This window comes from Stomoxys calcitrans, chromosome 2 (assembly GCF_963082655.1).
Source record: "Stomoxys calcitrans chromosome 2, idStoCalc2.1, whole genome shotgun sequence".
Taxonomy (NCBI): Eukaryota; Metazoa; Arthropoda; class Insecta; order Diptera; family Muscidae; genus Stomoxys; species Stomoxys calcitrans.
Window position 1 is genome coordinate 95,974,112 of NC_081553.1, and position 20,949 is coordinate 95,995,060.

General features: G+C 40.5%; 2 protein-coding genes across 2 annotated transcripts; both read left to right on the top strand.

Annotated features, from left to right (window-relative positions):
* The first annotated feature begins 8,520 nt into the window (after nucleotides 1–8,520).
* LOC106095801 (uncharacterized) lies at nucleotides 8,521–14,894 on the top strand. Its single transcript, XM_013263174.2, has 3 exons — nucleotides 8,521–8,925; nucleotides 11,464–11,764; nucleotides 13,577–14,894. Exons 1-3 carry the CDS (start codon nucleotides 8,543–8,545, stop codon nucleotides 14,837–14,839), a joined length of 1,947 nt encoding a protein of 648 aa, XP_013118628.2. The 5' UTR covers nucleotides 8,521–8,542; the 3' UTR covers nucleotides 14,840–14,894.
* Nucleotides 14,895–16,054: 1,160 nt separating this feature from the next.
* On the top strand, nucleotides 16,055–17,399 carry LOC131994712 (uncharacterized). Its single transcript, XM_059361539.1, has one exon. The coding sequence runs from the start codon at nucleotides 16,055–16,057 to the stop codon at nucleotides 17,342–17,344; it is 1,290 nt and encodes a 429-aa protein (XP_059217522.1). The 3' UTR covers nucleotides 17,345–17,399.
* The last annotated feature ends 3,550 nt before the right edge of the window (nucleotides 17,400–20,949 follow it).

The window sequence follows — 20,949 nt, forward strand, 5'->3', positions numbered from 1 at the left end:
CTACCTTAAAGCGGACTGCGTCAACCCAAAAGACTTCGGGTTAGCCAAGTTTATCGACGCCAGTTCTCCAGCCTTCTCCAGCCTTCACCGCCAAATCGTCTGCACTTTCATTTCTCCTTACTCCGTTATGGCGCGGCACCCACACTATGCGGATTTTTCCATCCTCAGAGAAGGCGTTAATCTCCTTCTTACACTGCAAGACTGTTCGTGACCTTACCGTCCTGGTTGTTATTGCACTTGTGGCAATATTTCTGTCCGTAAAAATGTTCACACTCGACGCCCTCGCGTCAATACCACACCACCTTACGCATACCGTGATCCCCGGATCTCTGTCAGCAGGACCGTATTATGGTCAGGCAGTCTAAAACAGTCAGTCCCTGGGTTCTCAATGTAGACTTCCAGGCTCACTCTTTCCCCTAACTTTGATCCATACGTGTAACATGCTTTTCCAGATGACAATACTAGGGTTCCAAGACTGTGCCGCTGGCAGCAGTGCCTCGCACTCGAGCACAAGTGTCGTCTCAGGTATCCGATCGGAAACCTCTTCCCTTCCTTCTAAGTTTCCTATCGCCGCCTCGATTATACCTCGATGGTATGAGTTGCTCCCATCGCCTTAAGTCTCATAGCCGCAGTGGTTGCCTCATAATTAATCTGTATGTCAATGGTTTGGATATCTAGAATAGTTTCCAATGCCGTAGTGGGCGTGCTCCTCACCGCTCCGCCTATGCCAAGACAACATGTTCTCTGAAACTGTTGTATGTTCCTTATGTTGCACTTTTTCTCCATAGCAGTCCACCAAACTACTGAGGCGTAAGTAAGTATTGGTCTTAACACGCTTCTGTAGAACCAGTGGACTATCCTCGGATTCAGGCCTCATTTTGGGCCGTAGGCTCAAAATGAGGCCCAATATCTGTGAGCCTTCTCAGTACGCTCCTGAATGTGACACTTCCAATAATGTTTCCTATTGAAGATCACTCCTAAGTATTTGACCTAGTCAGATATCGAAACCTGGTGCCTCGGATTGTCCCACCTTTGTCTTCCTCGTGAACAGGCATATTTCAGTCTTCTCTGGGTTAACATTGAGACCCCTAGGTCTAACCCCGTCGTGTGACATCTGCATGACCCTTTCGGTCCTTCTGCATATCTGATTCAGATTCTTACACGTAAGAAGTATTTTAACATCGTCTGCATAGTAGAGTGCTCAAATCACTCCTCAGTCAGCATCCGTAATAGGTTATTTATAGTGGTCACCGAAAGTAGTGGCGATAAAATGCCCCCTCTGGCATGTCCTGTGCTACTTTCTCCCTTAAATTTAGGTCATGGGGCCCGCAATCTATCCACCTATTCCAACATATGGTTTATCCGGTCTCTAAGAACCCGGTCCACCCAGTACTGGTCTAAGGATTGGATCAATGTGTCGGTCCGTACATTATTAAACGAATGCGCTTTCATATCAAATGAAATTTCAATTCGGAAGTTATTGCACTTCCATATAAATTTTTATGTCAAAGTTTTTATAGAGATTGGTCGATTTAAAAATTTGCATTTTTAAATTTTAAAAATTCCCGTCCAAAAGAAGAAAGGATATATAATGCGGTAAATCGACCCCTGGTTTTCCACTAACAATGACACCTACTACTAATCGTGCACAGGCTACGACTTCCAGCTATACCGGAGAATAGTTGGATATGTGAGAAGAGATCAAGTCGAGAGATTATACAAAAGCTAAATCTAATTTTGTATCAATTTACACTAGAAATAACAGGGATGTTTGAAGTCTTAACACAACATCACATTCCAGGCAACTTTTATAAGATTGGATTATATCGAAGCTAACCGACCTACATCAATACAAAGTATTTGCGCAAAATATTTAGCAAACAGCTTTGTTTGTTCCCTACAAGATAAGTGAGTTCGAACATCACTAAGAACGTTATGGGAATTTAAAATATTGCATATTCTATAAAGGTAAATAAATGTACATATGTTTTGTACAAAGGCATAGAAACATGTGTTTTATAAGCATTCTGACTCTGACGCAGCAAAAAAAAATCCACGCCACACAACTTCTATAGACAGAATGGAGAAAGAAGGCTTAGTAAAATATTAACTAACGATCGCTATACAACGAGCTAAGCACGAATTATAGAATACCAGATTAGAAATACTGATAATTAATCATTAAATTATAGTGTAAATAACTAAAGTTCCTCAATTATCAACTATAAACTTGGATGTAATCTTTTGCATATGGATATCCAAACCGATTCAATGCAAACTTCAAATATCTGCTACAAACCCATAACAAATAATGACGTGGATGATCCCAAATATACATATGAACATAATGATGAAGATCAGTATTATAATGCCGGGAGAACAGAAAGTCAGTTTCGTATAAATCGGTCTTTGAAAATAGCGATTGCAATATTTTTACTTGTTCAAGTTGTGTATGTGTCATATCAGCTGTTCGGAGGACATAAAACTACACTCTCGGATCTATGTCCTAATGGCAACTGTACGGCTTTAAAAGACTTTCTTAGATTTGAGGAAAATCAAAATTCTACAGCAGCAAAAGATGATGGCGAAGACGATGATGATGACGACGATGATGATGATGACGACGACGACGACGATGATGATGATGACAAATCAGAAATACATAATGATCGAAGAACCTATCATAATAACATTCAAGTAACTATAAACTTGGATGGACATAAGGATTCCGCATTGCCAACAAGCGAAACCTTGAAGGACTTAAGCACTACAGCCACTACCGACCCGAATCTAACTAATGTTTTTAATACATCAATACCTCAGGGTAAGCTTGGACGTTTGTTTCGCAGATAAGTGTCTCTTAGTGTGGATTATAAAATAAATTGAATTGTTGAACTGAAAAGTGGTATAAGATTTTTCTTTTAGCGGAACTTAAACAATCAGAACCCAAGTATTTGCAAAACTTTCAACAAATTTATATATGTAGCTTCGATACACAGTTTACAGTAGAACGTGTCTAACACTTAAAAAAAAAACATAAAACAAATAAAAGCGCGTCAAGTTCGGTCGTACCGAATCATATATACCCTCCAAAATAGAACGGATTTGACATGTTCTTTAAATGACAAACTTCTTACATATCAATGAGTGCAGTCCTATTCAAGTTTAAGCTCAATGATAAGGGGCCTCCTTTTATAGCCGAATCCGAACTTAAAAACTTCCGAACGAATCCGAACGTAAAACTTCTCTCTTTAGAGAGGTACTTCTCACAAATGTTGCCAGCATTAGGAGGGGAAAACCACCGCTGAAAAATTTTTTCTGATGGTCTCGCTAGGATTCGAACCCAGGCGCTCAGCGACATAGACGGACATGCTAAACTCTGCATGTCAAAATATAACACCTCATGCAAAATTTCAGTCAAATCAAATAAGAATTGTGGCCTCCAGAGGCTTAAGAAGTCAAGTTCCGAGATCGGTTTATGTGGCAACCATATTAAGGATAAACCATATGATAAGGAACATGACATAAATATAAGGAAGAAAGTGGCACAAGGCATGCCATAGGGGGGCATTTTAACGCCACTCCCTTGGGTGACCACCATAAATGACCAATTACGGATGCGGACTGAGGAGAGATTTGAACCAGTATGATATGCAGATACTTAGGGGTTCCGATCCTTACCCCTAAGGATTCGAACAAGCTATGCAGAAGGGTGTCGAACCAGGTGTCTCAATGTTAACCCAGAGAAGACTGAAATATGCCTGCTCACGAGGAAGACGAAGGTGGGAGAATTTGATGCACCGCGATTCTTCAATAGGACGATTTCGATATCTCACAAGGCCAAATACTTAGGTGTGATCTTGGACCGCAAACTTAATTGGAATTGTCACATTCAGGGGCATACTGAGAAGCCTCACAGCTGATGGGCACTATGTAGACGGGCCGTAGGCTCGAAATGGGGCCTTAATCCGAAGATAGTCCACTGGCTCTACAGAAGCGTGATCAAACTAATACTTACTAACGCCTCAGTCGTTTGATGGACTGCTATGGAGAAAAAGTGGACCATACAACAGGTTCAGAAAACATATTGTCTTGGCACAGGCGGAGCGATGAGGACCACACCCACTAGGGCACTGGAGACTATTCTAGATATCTGAACCATTGACATACAGATTAAGTGTGAGACATTAATTGCGGCTATGAGACTTAAGGCGATGGGAGAGTGTATTGAGTTCATACCATTGCGGCATCATTAAGTGTGAGACATTAATTGCGGCTATGAGACTTAAGGCGATGGGAGAGTGGATTGAGTTCATGCCATTGCGGCATAATCGAGGCGACGATAGGAAACCTGGAGGAAGGGAAGAGGTTTCCGATCGGATACCTGAGACGACAATTGAGGTCGAATGCAAGACACTGCTGGCATCGGCACAGTCTTGGATTGACGGAACCCTAGTATTCCAATCTGAAAGATCGTGTTATACGGATGGATCAAAGGGGACAGAGTAGGCCTGGGGGTCTTCATTGAGAACCCAGGGACTGCGATCTGTTTTAGACTGACTGATCGTAATACAGTCCTGCAGGCGGAGATCCGGGTGATCACGGAATGCGTGAGGTGAAGATCTTTGCAAATATGCAAATTTGCCCATGAATATTCCATTAAGGAACAGGGGAAACTTCTCGCATATCAATGAGTGGTGTCCGATTCAAGTTTAAGCTCAATGATAAGGGGCCTCCTTTTTATAGTCGAGTCCGAACAGCGTGCCGCAGTGCGACATCTCCTTATGAAGAAATTTTAACATGGCTGCCCTACCAAATGGTACCTCCCAAATTTCGACAACATTAGGAGGGGATAATCACCGCTGAAAATTTGCATGATGTTCTCGCCAGGATTCGAACCCATGCTAACCTCTGCGCTACGGTGGCATCTTTTACGGATAGTAAAATTGTCATAAGGGCAATAACAACCAGGACGGTACGATAAGATCACGAACACTGTTGGAATATAAGAAAGAGATTAACGCCTTCTCTAAGGATGGCACGATCCTCGTTCGTTTGGTGCCGGGCCATAGCGGAGTAACTGGGAATGAGAAAGCAGACGATTTGGCGGTGAAGGCTAGAGGACTCCCGTCAATAAACTTGGTTAACACGAAGTCTTTTGGGTCGACGCAGTCCGAGTTAAGAGCGTTGGCGACGAACATGTAACACTGTGGAACCGCGAAATCGTCGGTAGGACGGCGAAAATCCTATTTGATGATTCAGATCATGAGAGGACGAGGCTATTACCGAAAGGAAGTTAGATGGAGGTCAGTATAGCTTATGGTATCATAACGGGACACATAGGACTACGAGCTCTCTAATGGAAAATCGGTGCGGCAAGTGACAGCAGCAGTGCCTGGGGAAGATGATGAGACGTTGGAGCATTTCCTATGTCATTACCTGGCTTTCGCTGCTAAAAGACACCAGCACTTAGGTGGGGACACAATACCAGACATGAACCAACTTAGGGGAGTGGTATGGAAAACAATTAAGGATTTCGGTAACCGACCCATGATATCGATGTCTCGTATAAACTTCTCCAGCAGGATATTATATGAGGAGCATGTATTAGCAAGTGTCATCCTGTTTTCCTACAAAATTGATAAGACAATTTGCAGGAAAAACAAACTCAGACACGGCTTGAAATACCTTTGAACGTATAGGAATTTGTTCTGCGGTATACTTATGGCGACCATCATCGGATAGTATGTGTTGATTAGTCCTTCTCGGGATTTTTCCAGGATTTGGTGCAGTGTACATATCTGGTCTATGGTTGATTTACTAGGTCTAAAGCTACACTGATAGGGCCCAAATATGTTGTTATGTTGTTTAATCTCTCACAAAGTACGATCGGTAGTATTTTTCATACGAAGAGGAGGAGACTTATTCCTCTGTAGTTGGCACATACCGTCTCGGGTATGCGTTCTTCTAGCTAAACTGCACAGACGAGGTGATGCATACGGCTTATTAGGGTGTCGCCTTCGGTCTTAAATAGTTCAGCTGGCAACCCATCGGCTCCTGCAACCTTATTGTTTTTCATGTGGGTTACTGCTACGTAGGCTTAGTTCTGACTAGGTGGTAAACGTTCTATACCAATAATGTAGGTTTTTCATTATTGAAAGCACGCTCAATGTAAAGAAATGTTACCATTGTGTATTTCATGAAAGTGAGAGAACACTCTATGTAGGCCACCAGGTCGTTAAGGGATGTTTCAGTGGAATTGCCCTTACTATATGCGAGCTGTTGCCGAGACAGGTGCTCTCCACGGATCCTTGCCCTAAGATATGTTTCCATCATTCTCTCTAGAGTATTGAGCATAGAGGATGATAGACCAATTGGGTCTATAAGGTTTTCCTACTTTTAAAATGAAAATGTCCCTTTATGCCCCTCCATCCCACAGGAATATGCATGCCCATATAAGGCTAAAGTAAAAGATTTTAGACATTGAAAGAAGGCGCAGCGGAGCGAGTCTGGTCCATCTAGTATTGTAAATAAAGCTAAAGAAAAAATGTCTTATTTAGAGGGCAAACTTTTGAGGCGTAAGAAAGTACTGGTGTAATCATGCTCTTTTAGAGCCAATGGACTATCCTCGGATTCAGGCCCCATTTCGAGCCAACGGGTCGCCTACATAGTGCCCAACATCTGTACTGAGAAGGCTCACAGATGTTGAGCATTATGCAGACGGCGCTTTGGCTCGAAATGGTTCCTAAATCCGAGGATAGTCCACTGGCTCTACAGGAGCGTGATAAAACCAATACTTACTTATGCCTCAGTAGTTTGGTGGACTGCTATGGAGAAAAAGTGCAACATAAGGATCATACAACAGGTTCAGAGAACATGTTGTCTTGGCATAGGCGGAGCGATGAGGACCACGACCCGTTGACATTCAATTAAATGTAAGGCAACCACTGCGGCTATGAGACTTAAGGCAATGGGATAATGGATTAAGAATGGGAGCAGTTCATATCATCGCAGTATAATCGAGGCGACGCTAGGAAACCTGGAAAGAAGAGAAGAGGTTTCCGATCGGATACCTGAGATGAACCTTGAAGTTGAGTGCGAGACAGTGCTTCCATCGGCACAGTTATGGATTGACGGCACGCTAGTATTGCCATCTGGAAGATCATGTTACACGGATGGATCAAAGCTAGAGAACAGAGTGGGCCAGGGGGTCTAAATTGAAAACCCATCGACTGAGATCTGTTTTAGACTGCCTGACCATAATACGATCCTGAAGGCGGAGATCCGGGCGATCACGGAATGCGTGAGGTGGTGTGGTGCTAACGCGAGGACGTCGTAAAATTGCCATAAGGGCAATAACAACCAGGACGATAAAGTCACGAACAGTCTTGCGGTGTAAGAAGGATTGTGCCATCCTTCTCTGAGGATGGCACAATCCGCATTGTTTGGATGCCGGGTCATAACGAAGTAATGGGAATGAAAAGGCAGACGATTTGGCGGTGAAGGCCAGAGGTCTGACGTCAATAAACTTGGTTAACCCGAAGCTTTTCGGGTCGACGCCGTCCAAGTTAAGGGAGTGGGTGACGAATGCGCATGCAATATTGTGGAACAGCGAAACGGTCGGTAGGACGGTGAAAACCCTATCCAGATCGTGAAAAGTCGACGCTATTACTGAAAGGAAGTAAGAGGGAGGTCAGTATAGCTATTGGTATCATGACGGGACATATAGGACTACGAGCTCACTTATGTAAAATCGGTGCGGCAAGTGATTGCATGTGTAGGGCATGCGGGGAAGATGATGAGACGTTGGAGCTTTTCCTTTGTCACTGATTTCCCTTCTAACAGATACCGGCTCTTAGGTGGGAACACCAACCAACTTAGGGAAGTTGTATTGAAAACAATTAAGGATTTTGTAAGTCAGCATGGAATTCCTAACATAAAATTTTCTTTTGAGGTTATTTTATAGTTTTTAGAGCGCACAACAAGCCGATTACTGGCTTAGCTTTATGTACATAGCGGCATGGGGCGGATTAATATCTGCACCCTCTTTTCAACCTAACCTAACCTAACCTAACCTAAAGGGCAAGCAAGCCTCCTTGAAAATTTCGCCTGAAAAACTTAAAATGTTTGTATCTTCTTAAAGGTACATACAATAGAGAGGTAAGGCGATGATCATGCTTGCATTAATCATATATTGATTTTGACACCATGAAAAAATTTTTGTAAAATGTTTGTTAGCACTGAAATTAGAATATGTAGATAGCATTGATCGGAAGCCTTCGTGGCGCATAGGTTACCATATCGGCATATGACTCTGGGTTCGAATCCTGGCTATAACATCATTTCTATTACAATTAAAGTTAAAGTCATATTCCACTTTGAAGTCTATTCCGCTTAACGTCAACCATTCAATTGTTAACCGGATTATGTTTCTATACTCTTCTAAATAGCTATCATTATTTGTTCTCTTACAAAAATTTCAAATTTAATTTAAGCTTCCGCTCTAAATCTAATTGTCAATATATCAAAATCCACAATTCATATGGATGGCAAGCTGTTTTATTTTAACAACCAACAACAAATGCTTGAGCCACCAACCTACGATGAGTTCAAACACCAATTAGGAGTGCAGCGCAAGTACTACATCAGCACTTCCAGATGTCATATACCCAATGTGAATCCCTTCACTAAGGAAGCTCTTAAACTATTTAAACGTTCAAATTCGACTGGTTGTACTAAGGATGAGGCCATCGTTAGCGTGAACTATGATGATGTCAATAGAGAATATTCATTGCATATCAATTATACGGTGGCCCTGACGTTTATCAAAAATTCCACAGAAGAAACTATAATGGATGATTTGAGCTGTTGTTTTAGCAAAATAGAAAGGGCAGGAACGGGTGCTTATGCTGATAAAAGATTTCGGTAAGTTTTTGGTTAAAAAACTCCGTCTGCTGATATTAATTTAAAAATTTTTAACTTTTGAATGAAATGTAAGCACTTGCTACATCTTCTTCTTATAAAGGGTGATTTTTTTGAGGTTAGGATTTTCATGCATTAGTATTTGACAGATCACGTGGGATTTCAGACATGGTGTCAAAGAGAAAGATGCTCAGTATGCTTTGACATTTCATCATGAATAGACTTACTAACGAGCAACGCTTGCAAATCATTGAATTTTATTACCAAAATCAGTGTTCGGTTCGAAATGTGTTCATTCACCGTAACGTTGCGTCCAACAGCATCTTTGAAAAAATACGGTCCAATGATTCCACCAGCGTACAAACCACACCAAACAGTGCATTTTTCGGGATGCATGGGCAGTTCTTGAACGGCTTCTGGTTGCTCTTCACTCCAAATGCGGCAATTTTGCTTATTTACGTAGCCATTCAACCAGAAATGAGCCTCATCGCTGAACAAAATTTGTCAAAATTTGAACACATTTCGAACCGAACACTGATTTTGGTAATAAAATTCAATGATTTGCAAGCGTTGCTCGTTAGTAAGTCTATTCATGATGAAATGTCAAAGCATACTGAGCATCTTTCTCTTTGACACCATGTCTGAAATCCCACGTGATCTGTCAAATACTAATGCATGAAAATCCTAACCTGAAAAAATCACCCTTTATATAAAAATTAATTTGTGTTTGTTTGTGTGTTCCTTATAAATTCAAAAACCGAAGGTAAGGGGGAGGGTCCGCCCCCCTTCAGGGACCCTCCCCCTTACCTTCATTTTCGGAAACACCAGATCTCGGTGATGGGTGGTGCGTATTTAGAATAAGAAAACGTATCTGATATCCAATTGTCGGACAAAATGTTAGGGGGACCACCCCAACCCCCAAAAGACCCCCAAATCGGACATATTTACTGACCATGCCAATATGGGACTCAAATGAAAGGTATTTGCGAGTAGAATACGAATCTGATATCCAAATGTGGGATCACGTTTCTGGGGGTCCACCGCTTTCCCAAAACACCCCGTAATAGAACTTATTTACTGAACATGGAAATATGGGGCTCAAATGAAAGGTACTTGAGAGTAGAATACGAATCTGATATCCAAATGAGGGTTACCAAATATTTGAAGGCCGCCCCTCTACAAAAACACCCCCCAAAGAGAACAAATTTGCGACGATAGCAATTTGGGTCTCAAAAGGAAAGGTCTTGGGGAGTCAAGCACGAATCTGATGTCAATATTCGGGAAAAGTGCCTATGGGGCCACCCCACACCCATAACACCAACCAGATAGGACGTAAAGCACGGATCTAATGTCAATATTCGGGAAAAGTGCAGGAAATTTATGTGGCCACCCCATTCCCATAACACCATCCAAATAGGACGTATTTGCTGATCATAGCAATATGGGGCTCAAATAAGAGGTTTTTTATAGTATAACACGAAACTGAGATATATTTTCAGGGCCAAGTCACTGAGTGGCCGTCCCCAAACCGGACATGTTTGCCGACTATGGAAATATGGGGCTCAAATGAAAGTATTTGGGAGTAGACCTAGAATGTGAATTCAACATTCGGGACCATCTGTCTGAGAGACATCCCACCCCCATAACATCCCCAAATAGGACGCATTTGCTGACCATAGTTTTTAGGGCCCGTATCCCAAACCGGACATATTTGCTTTTCCAATAAGGGGTTAAATGGAAGGTATTTGAGCTGAGGAAACGAATTTCATATCCAATTTTGAGGTCAATTACAATATGGGGTTCAGAAAAATGATATTTCAAAGTAGAGCACGATGCTGATTTATTTTCAGGGCTAAGTGTTCGGCGGACCACAACGCTCCCTAAATCGGACATATTTACCGACCATGTCAATGTGCGGCTCAAATGAAAGGTATTAGGGAGTAGAGCACGAAATTGATACCTATTTTCTGGGGGTTCTTAATCCAATGGCAATATGAGGTTTAAATAAATGATATTTAAGAGTAGACCAAGATGCTTGTTTGGTATAAAGCCTAAATATGATTAAAGTACTTATTTTGTCTGCTGTTGTTTAAAATCACAGAAAAATTATCATAATTTACAAAATTGGAAAAAATTTTACTACAAATGCTCTAAAAATTTAAAGATAAGATGAGTCATTAAAAAATGTTTGATGTATTTATTACTAGTTTAGGCTATTTTCAAATTGTCACCTTTTGAAAACAACAGAAATGTTTGCTGTTATAGCAAAAAATGAGTGCTGTTAAATTTTCAGCAGACTTTCTGTTGTTATAGCAAACATTTTTGCCATTTTTACTAACAAGTTTCTATGAGTGTAGTATAAAGGCAGGATTGTGCTGGTGGTGGAATGTGTCTGTAAATAAGCTTAGGCAGAAGGTTTAAGATATTTTGTTCAAGTTTCTCACAACTTTTCTGAAAGCATAATAGAGTACCCTGCTTTACTCTCTATAGTAAAATATTTTTTACTTTTTTTTTGCTATTTTTTTTGTTCTTTTATTACAGATTATATCCTTGCACAAATTTCAAGCAAGGCTTCATTGTTCCCACCCATGTTAGTGGCATTATCGTCAATTGTACCTCGAAATCAATGAATGACTCACTTTTACAACAGGATGCCTTCTCTTTTGTACAAGTCAAAAACAAAAAATTAACACAAGCAAAACATGTGAGGGACCAACGGAAGTTGGGTATACTTATGATTGGAATTGACTCCTTGTCGCGCAGTAATTTTCGACGAACTATGCCCGAGACAGCCAAATATTTGGAGGTCAATGATTGGTACGAGTTAAGGGGATATAATAAGGTAATTGATTTATATGTGTGGACAAAAAGTGTAGAAAAGCACAAACTATGGTTGTTTCTAGAATTTGTTCCTTAAGCTAAAGATATCACCAAGCTGACTTTCACTTGACTCTCTATCGTTCACTTTGTTGGCATTTTTGCAGAAGTCGTTCTAGTTTAGGTTGAAAAGAGGGTGCAGATATTAATCCGCACCATGCCACTATAGACATACACCTAAGCTAGTTATCGGCTTTTTGTGCGCTCTAAATACAAAAAAAAAAAAAAACTCGAAAAAGAAAATCTAAGTTAGGAATTCCGTGCTACTTACAAAATCCTTAATTGTTTTCCATGCCACCCCCTTAAGTTGGTCCATCTAAGTGCCTGTATCTGTTAGACGCGAAATCCGGGCAATGACATAGGAGATGCTCCAACGTCTCCTTATCTTGCGCGCATGCCTTACATATGCTATCACTTGCCGCACCGATTTTACATAAGTGAACTCATAGTCCTATGTGTCCCGTCATGATACCAATAGCTATACTGACCTCCTTCTCACTTTCTTTCAGTAATAGCCTCGCCTTCTCACGATCTGCATCTCCCCCATAAGATTTTCGCCGTCCTACCGACCGTTTCGCTGTTCCACAAGGTTGTAGCGGGTTCCTCGCCCATTCCCTTAACTTGGACTTCAGCGACCCGAAAGACTTCGGGTTAACCATGTCTATTGACCGCAGTCCTCCAGCCTTCGCCGCCAAATCGTCTGCCCTTTAATTCCCCCTTACTCCGTTATGACCCGCTACCCAAACGATGTGGATTTTGCCATCCCCAGGGAAGGTGTTAATCTCCTTCTTACACTGCAAGACTGTTCGAGACTTTACCGTCCTGGTTGTTATTGGCCTTATGGCAATTTTACTGTCCGTAAAGATGTTCACACTCGATGTCCTCGCGTTAGCACCACACCACCTCATGCATTCCGTGATCGCCCGGATCTCCGCCTGCAGGACCGTATTATGGTCAGGCAGTCCAAAACAGATATCAGTCCCTGGGTTCTCAATGTAGACCCCCAGGCCCACTAGCTTTGATCCATCCGTGGACATTGTCAATCTTAAAGCTTTTTTCGCTGCAAGAAATTTAATAAAGATGTCAACCAAAAAATCCACCGTGTCCTTCATTAGATAGTAAGGGGAAGCAGTTGAATGTGCGACCATTCCGACAACCAACTACTTAAAGCAAAAACAAGTAAAAGCTTGCTAAGCTCAGCCGGGCCGAATCTTGGGAACCCACCAACCTGATATAACTCCCATATAAACCCATCTCCCGATTTAACTTCTTGAGCCCTTACAAGCCTCAATTTATGTCCGATTTGGGTGAAATTTTGCATGCGGTGCTATATTACGACTTTCCACATCTGTGCCAAATACGGTCCAAATCAGTCTATAACCAGATATAACTCCCATATAAACCAATCTCCCGATTTGACTTTGTGAGTCCTTACAAGCCGCAATTTTTAAACAATCTGGCTGAAATTTTGCGTGAGTTATGCTGTTATGACTTGCAACAACTGTGCCAAATACGGTCCAATTCAGTCTGTAACCTGATATAGCTCCCATGTAAACCGGTCTCTCGATCATCCCTGTTCGGATCCTTTAATTTTTGCTGATTTGACAGAAGTTTGGTATGTAGAATAAAATTATGCCTTTCAACTTAATTTATTTTGTATACATTTTTAGCAGAATCCATGGGGGTGGGTTCCCTAGATTCGGCCCGGCCGAATATAGCACGCTTTTACTTGTCTACATATAAAGTTATAATGAATTTAGATTTTCTCTACTTCCACGTGGCCGATAACACCTACCCTAATTTGATGCCTCTTCTGACAGGCTACACAGAAAATACAGCATCTATGAAATGTCACCCTAGCTATATTTCCTTGGATAATTGCCACTTCATATGGACCACATTAAGACGAAAAGGATTTGCCACCGCATATGCAGAAGACACTTCATACATGGCCACCTTCGATTATCAAAAGAGGGGATTTCTTAGGCCGCCCACCGATCATTACCTGCGCCCCTTTTCAATGGCAATAGAAAAACATTTAAAAATAATTAAAAAAGCAGGTCTCAGCTATTGCATTGGGCGACATCAAGCTGGCGAATATATCTATAATTTTGGAATTGAATTTGCCAAACGTTATCAGAATCAATCCTATTTTGGCTTATTTTGGACGAACTCCTTCAGTCATAGTTTCTTTAATACGGCTACCACTATGGATACCACAATATTGGCTTATTTCAAGGACATGGAAAAGCAAGGCATTCTAGATACGGCAGCGGTGGTGTTTTTTAGCGATCATGGCCGCAGATGGGGTCCTCTGTTGCATTTAGAGGAGGGTTTCCTGGAGGAGCGTTTACCCATGTTTTACATTTCTTTGCCAAAATGGATCAAGGAAGATTATCCAGATTTGGTAAGAAATCTGGAAGTGAATCAAGGACGCTTAACCACACCTTTTGACATATACATGACCGTTAAGCATTTGACTCGATTGGCATTGCCCAAATTGAAATTTCAGCAGGCCTCTGATTGTGCCAATGCCCAATCGATTCTAAAAATTGTGCCTGAAAATCGTACCTGTGAGGATGCCTGCATACCGCAAAGTTGGTGCACTTGTCTGCCCTATATCAAGCAAGCGAAAAATAGTGTGCTTGTGCAGAATGTTACACAACTCATTTTGAATGAAATGAATAATTATTTGCAGGTCAGGAATCTATCCACACTGTGCAGCGAATTATCTCTGAAGAAAATTACAGATGCTTGGTTGCGTCAGAATGAAAGCACACCAGTAGTATCTACCTCCACTCTGCCCACCTATAAAATTGAATTTACTACAAATCCCAAGACCAAACCTTTAACAGAATTCAGTGCCACTGTCGATTATGATGTCAAGGAGCAAAGAATCATTGCAAATGTTGAAGATATAAGCCGACAGTCCGAATATGCCTCAACTGCACAATGTGTGAATGACAAGCAGGCAAAAAAGTATTGCATTTGCAGAAGTTCTTTGCTGGAAAATTCCGATAAAAAACCTCAAGTAGAGTAGAGTAGAGTGTGTGTGTTTGTTTGTAAGGATCAAATTATGCTCTTATTAAGTACTAGCAAACGCCTTCTTTAACGCTCACTACACAGATAAAAAAAATTAAAAAAACAACAACTTTGGTCGAAAAACAACTACGAAAGTTGTAAATTTTCCTGCAACAATTTATTTTGAATCTCAACGACCCAAAGTAAAAATTTGTTGTCGAAATGCTCTCTTTGCAAGCCAACATATAACAACAACAACAATATATCCATAAGCAAGGGAAAAAACCATCTAACCAGCCAACGCATGTGCTTTGCTTTGGCCTTATGGCAATTTTACTGTCCGTAAAGATGTTCACACTCGATGTCCTCGCGTTAGCACCACACCACCTCATGCATTCCGTGATCGCCCGGATCTCCGCCTGCAGGACCGTATTATGGTCAGGCAGTCCAAAACAGATATCAGTCCCTGGGTTCTCAATGTAGACCCCCAGGCCCACTAGCTTTGATCCATCCGTGGACATTGTCAATCTTAAAGCTTTTTTCGCTGCAAGAAATTTAATAAAGATGTTAACCAAAAAATCCACCGTGTCCTTCATTAGATAGTAAGGAGAAGCAGTTGAATGTGCGACCATTCCGACAACCAACTACTTAAAGCAAAAACAAGTAAAAGCTTGCTAAGCTCAGCCGGGCCGAATCTTGGGAACCCACCAACCTGATATAACTCCCATATAAACCCATCTCCCGATTTAACTTCTTGAGCCCTTACAAGCCTCAATTTATGTCCGATTTGGGTGAAATTTTGCATGCGGTGCTATATTACGACTTTCCACATCTGTGCCAAATACGGTCCAAATCAGTCTATAACCAGATATAACTCCCATATAAACCAATCTCCCGATTTGACTTTGTGAGTCCTTACAAGCCGCAATTTTTAAACAATCTGGCTGAAATTTTGCGTGAGTTATGCTGTTATGACTTGCAACAACTGTGCCAAATACGGTCCAATTCAGTCTGTAACCTGATATAGCTCCCATGTAAACCGGTCTCTCGATCATCCCTGTTCGGATCCTTTAATTTTTGCTGATTTGACAGAAGTTTGGTATGTAGAATAAAATTATGCCTTTCAACTTAATTTATTTTGTATACATTTTTAGCAGAATCCATGGGGGTGGGTTCCCTAGATTCGGCCCGGCCGAATATAGCACGCTTTTACTTGTCTACATATAAAGTTATAATGAATTTAGATTTTCTCTACTTCCACGTGGCCGATAACACCTACCCTAATTTGATGCCTCTTCTGACAGGCTACACAGAAAATACAGCATCTATGAAATGTCACCCTAGCTATATTTCCTTGGATAATTGCCACTTCATATGGACCACATTAAGACGAAAAGGATTTGCCACCGCATATGCAGAAGACACTTCATACATGGCCACCTTCGATTATCAAAAGAGGGGATTTCTTAGGCCGCCCACCGATCATTACCTGCGCCCCTTTTCAATGGCAATAGAAAAACATTTAAAAATAATTAAAAAAGCAGGTCTCAGCTATTGCATTGGGCGACATCAAGCTGGCGAATATATCTATAATTTTGGAATTGAATTTGCCAAACGTTATCAGAATCAATCCTATTTTGGCTTATTTTGGACGAACTCCTTCAGTCATAGTTTCTTTAATACGGCTACCACTATGGATACCACAATATTGGCTTATTTCAAGGACATGGAAAAGCAAGGCATTCTAGATACGGCAGCGGTGGTGTTTTTTAGCGATCATGGCCGCAGATGGGGTCCTCTGTTGCATTTAGAGGAGGGTTTCCTGGAGGAGCGTTTACCCATGTTTTACATTTCTTTGCCAAAATGGATCAAGGAAGATTATCCAGATTTGGTAAGAAATCTGGAAGTGAATCAAGGACGCTTAACCACACCTTTTGACATATACATGACCGTTAAGCATTTGACTCGATTGGCATTGCCCAAATTGAAGTTTCAGCAGGCCTCTGATTGTGCCAATGCCCAATCGATTCTAAAAATTGTGCCTGAAAATCGTACCTGTGAGGATGCCTGCATACCGCAAAGTTGGTGCACTTGTCTGCCCTATATCAAGCAAGCGAAAAATAGTGTGCTTGTGCAGAATGTTACACAACTCATTTTGAATGAAATGAATAATTATTTGCAGGTCAGGAATCTATCCACACTGTGCAGCGAATTATCTCTGAAGAAAATTACAGATGCTTGGTTGCGTCAGAATGAAAGCACACCAGTAGTATCTACCTCCACTCTGCCCACCTATAAAATTGAATTTACTACAAATCCCAAGACCAAACCTTTAACAGAATTCAGTGCCACTGTCGATTATGATGTCAAGGAGCAAAGAATCATTGCAAATGTTGAAGATATAAGCCGACAGTCCGAATATGCCTCAACTGCACAATGTGTGAATGACAAGCAGGCAAAAAAGTATTGCATTTGCAGAAGTTCTTTGCTGGAAAATTCCGATAAAAAACCTCAAGTAGAGTAGAGTAGAGTGTGTGTGTTTGTTTGTAAGGATCAAATTATGCTCTTATTAAGTACTAGCAAACGCCTTCTTTAACGCTCACTACACAGATAAAAAAAATTAAAAAAACAACAACTTTGGTCGAAAAACAACTACGAAAGTTGTAAATTTTCCTGCAACAATTTATTTTGAATCTCAACGACCCAAAGTAAAAATTTGTTGTCGAAATGCTCTCTTTGCAAGCCAACATATAACAACAACAACAATATATCCATAAGCAAGGGAAAAAACCATCTAACCAGCCAACGCATGTGCTTTGCCTCGGGTGGTGGTGTTTTTGTTTTCTTTGTGTGCCTCGCGTGCTTTGCCTCGGTCGTTTTACTGCTGCTCTCGGGTTTTCCTCTGTCACTCTCTTCAATTACTGTTAAAAACAAATTTTAATAATTTTGGTGCCACAGAGTATTGAACTCATGATGTCATGTTTGGTAGTCTTTCACGCATCCTCTCACCTACCGACATCATCTTCTTTATGATGAAATAAATCAATAAGTATTGCTGCACAGTAATAAGTGTCTCAATTATTAAATTTAAAAAAGTGTAAAAGCCACTTAAAAAAATTTTTTCTGAATTCGAAATTCATATTTTTTATGTAGAATTTTCTAAAATAAGTTTAATGAAAAAATAAACTAATTTTTTTTTGCCGACCGTGGGACTCGAACCTGGAAAGTCTGAATGGCATGGGAGTTTTGTGCTCTACATGGTGGTACCCCCATACTTCGATACTTCGACCTGATTTTGTATGCGTGATTTGTAATCGCCCCCTTCCGATATCAACAAATTATAAAGGCTATTTATTCCTCCTTCCTTACCATATTCGTAATCTTTTCCCGAATGCCTTTCATTAGACTCCTGGCCAACATTCACTATCCGTGAAAATTTCGAGAAAAACGGTTCGGATGTTTTGGAGTCTATGCGGAACAAACAAACAAAGCGAGTCCCCTTTAGGTGTGATTGGCCATTATGCCCGTTTGGAGCGTTTTTGGGGGGTGGGGTGACCTCCTATACTTCGACCCGATTTTGTATGCCTAATTCGTAATGGCCCGCTTCCGATATCAACAAATTATAAAGCCTATTTATTCCTACTTCCTGACCATATTCGTAATCTTCTCCCGAATGCCTTTCATTAGAGTCCATATTGTCACGATCGCACAATAAACCTATTTTAGGCATATTTTGTGGTCAGGGCGACTTCCTGGTTACTTGGATCAAATGTTTAATACTTTACTATTCTACTCTTCAATAACTTCCATTTGATACACATATTGTCCTTATCGGTTCACTTTTCAATTTGGGTGATATTTTTGGGGTAACGGGGGAGAATCCGCCCCCTTCCGATATCAACAAATTATAAAGGCTATTTATTCCTCATTCGTTATTATATTTGTAATCTTCTTCCGAATGCCTCCCCTCTGACCCTATTCGTAATCTTCTCCCGAATGCCTTTCATGAGAGTCCATATTGTCATGCTCGCCCAATAAACCTATTTTAGGCGGCCCCCAGATACTTGGACCCAATATCTAATATGAAATTCGTACTCTACTCCTGAATACCTTTCATTTGAGTCCCATATTGTCCCAATCGGTCGACTTTTATATTGGGGATAGTACTTTTGGGGTAAGTGGAGGGACCGTTCCCCTTCCGATATTAAAAAATTATATATCCTATGTTTCCCTCCAGACCAACCTATACACTTTGTGAAAATTTCAAGGTAATCGCTTCAGCCATTTTTGTGTCTATACGGAACAAACAAACACACATTGATTTGTATATATAAGAAGATATCCTTGCTGCAAAGTATTCTATGGACTCTTTGGTTCTCAACACGCTCATTTTATCTTTTGTAAATATCATAAGTGGTGATCTGTCAGCAATTACAATTAAAATTAAATCCCATGTAGCCGATGAAGTTCTTCATCGGCAAGATCTGCCGCCTCAGTGTACAACACACTGCTATAACAACAACAATTAAAATTTCAATCCAAATTTATGCCATTCAATACAACCAAAATTAAATTATCTTTGGGATTAGTTTTGGTTGCAAAATATCCACCACCGTAACCTAAACAATTGTTATGTTTATTGATGTAGTCCATATATTTTTAAGTATCAACATTAGATTTTCGTCTTTAATCTCTAGTTACGAGTATCATAAATTATTCGCTGACAATATGTTAATTTTATTTAATTTCAATTTATGAAAATTAAAATATTTATACCCATCACCATAGCAAATAATAAATATGGGAGGAATACTGGTCTCGCCTTTCAGTTTGCAACAGGTAGCGTAGATTATATTAAGTGCCATGACATCGGTTTTGTCTGATGTCCCTTAGAATGCTGCTTAGAATTTCATCCACTTCTGTGATCTCTTCGATATATCTTTTTATCAACCATGACTTCTCCTTTTGCATTTTTCCTATTATGTAGTAGTAACTGCATTAAGCCTTTAATTATAAGCTAATTTTTCTGACTTCTTGGTTCAAATATTGATCTGCTACCGCATAGAGTATATAAAGGGTGTTTTTTTAGTTATTACCTTTTTGGCAACACTGGTTTAAACAGTTCACGCACGTATCGTCTTTTGGTTCACTGTCAAACATTATCAGTTTGGTCTATAATTTAACCACGAGTCGTTTAACAAACGAACAACGCACAGTGGGATGGAAAAAATAAGTGGAAATAAGTCTGCCATTTGGAACGCATAAAGATATCTTCATTATATTTTATATGGTTATAGCATGGTTATCCAGTTAAGTGCCCTGGGACTTCTAGGGCTCTGAAATTTTTCATATAAACTGGATAACACCTCAGCTATAACCATGTAAAATTTCATGAATTTATCTCTATCCGTTCCAAAATGGCAGACTTATTCCCACTTTTTTCCCAACCCACTGTGCAACGCTTGCAAAATGTTGAATTTTATTTTATGTTTATTGAATTTTATATTTTATCAAAATGCATGGAATGAAGATCAGCCAGAATGCAAGAGCTACCAATGCATCCAGAAAAAGTCACAGTTTGGTGCGGTTTATGGGCTGGTGGCATCGTTGGACCATACTTCTTCAAAGATGATGCGTAACTGTGAATGGTGAGCACTACCATGAAATGATATCCAACTTTCTTTTGTCCAAAATGCAAGAGCTTGACTTGCATGATATGTGGTTTCAACAAGACGGTGCCACATGCCATACAGCAGGCGTAACGATGGACTTATTGAGAGACGAGTTCGGTGAACATTTTATTTTACGTTCGGGACCGGTCAATTGGCCGCCTAGATCGTGCGATTTAACACCTTTAGACTATTTCTTGTGGGGCTATGTTAAAGCTCATGTCTATACAGACAAGCCCGCTTCAATTGACGCATTGGAAGACAACATTGAAACATTTATTCCTGAGATACCGTCCGGAATGTTGGATAGAGTATGCCAAAATTGGACTAAGTGGATGGACCATTTGAGGCGCAGGCACGGTCAACATTTGCATGAAATATTCTTCAAACATTAAATTTAATCGACCGTATCGATTCAAATAAAAATTTCGTATATTTTTCTGAATTTTATGTGTTTTTG

Coding starts and splice junctions, on each gene's coding strand:
- LOC131994712 (XM_059361539.1), top strand. CDS start 16,055: ATGAATTTAGATTTTCTCTACTTCCACGTGGCCGATAACACCTACCCT.
- LOC106095801 (XM_013263174.2), top strand. CDS start 8,543: ATGGATGGCAAGCTGTTTTATTTTAACAACCAACAACAAATGCTTGAG. Junction 8,926..11,463: donor TATGCTGATAAAAGATTTCG/GTAAGTTTTTGG, acceptor CTTTTATTACAG/ATTATATCCTTGCACAAATT. Junction 11,765..13,576: donor AGTTAAGGGGATATAATAAG/GTAATTGATTTA, acceptor CTCTACTTCCAC/GTGGCCGATAACACCTACCC.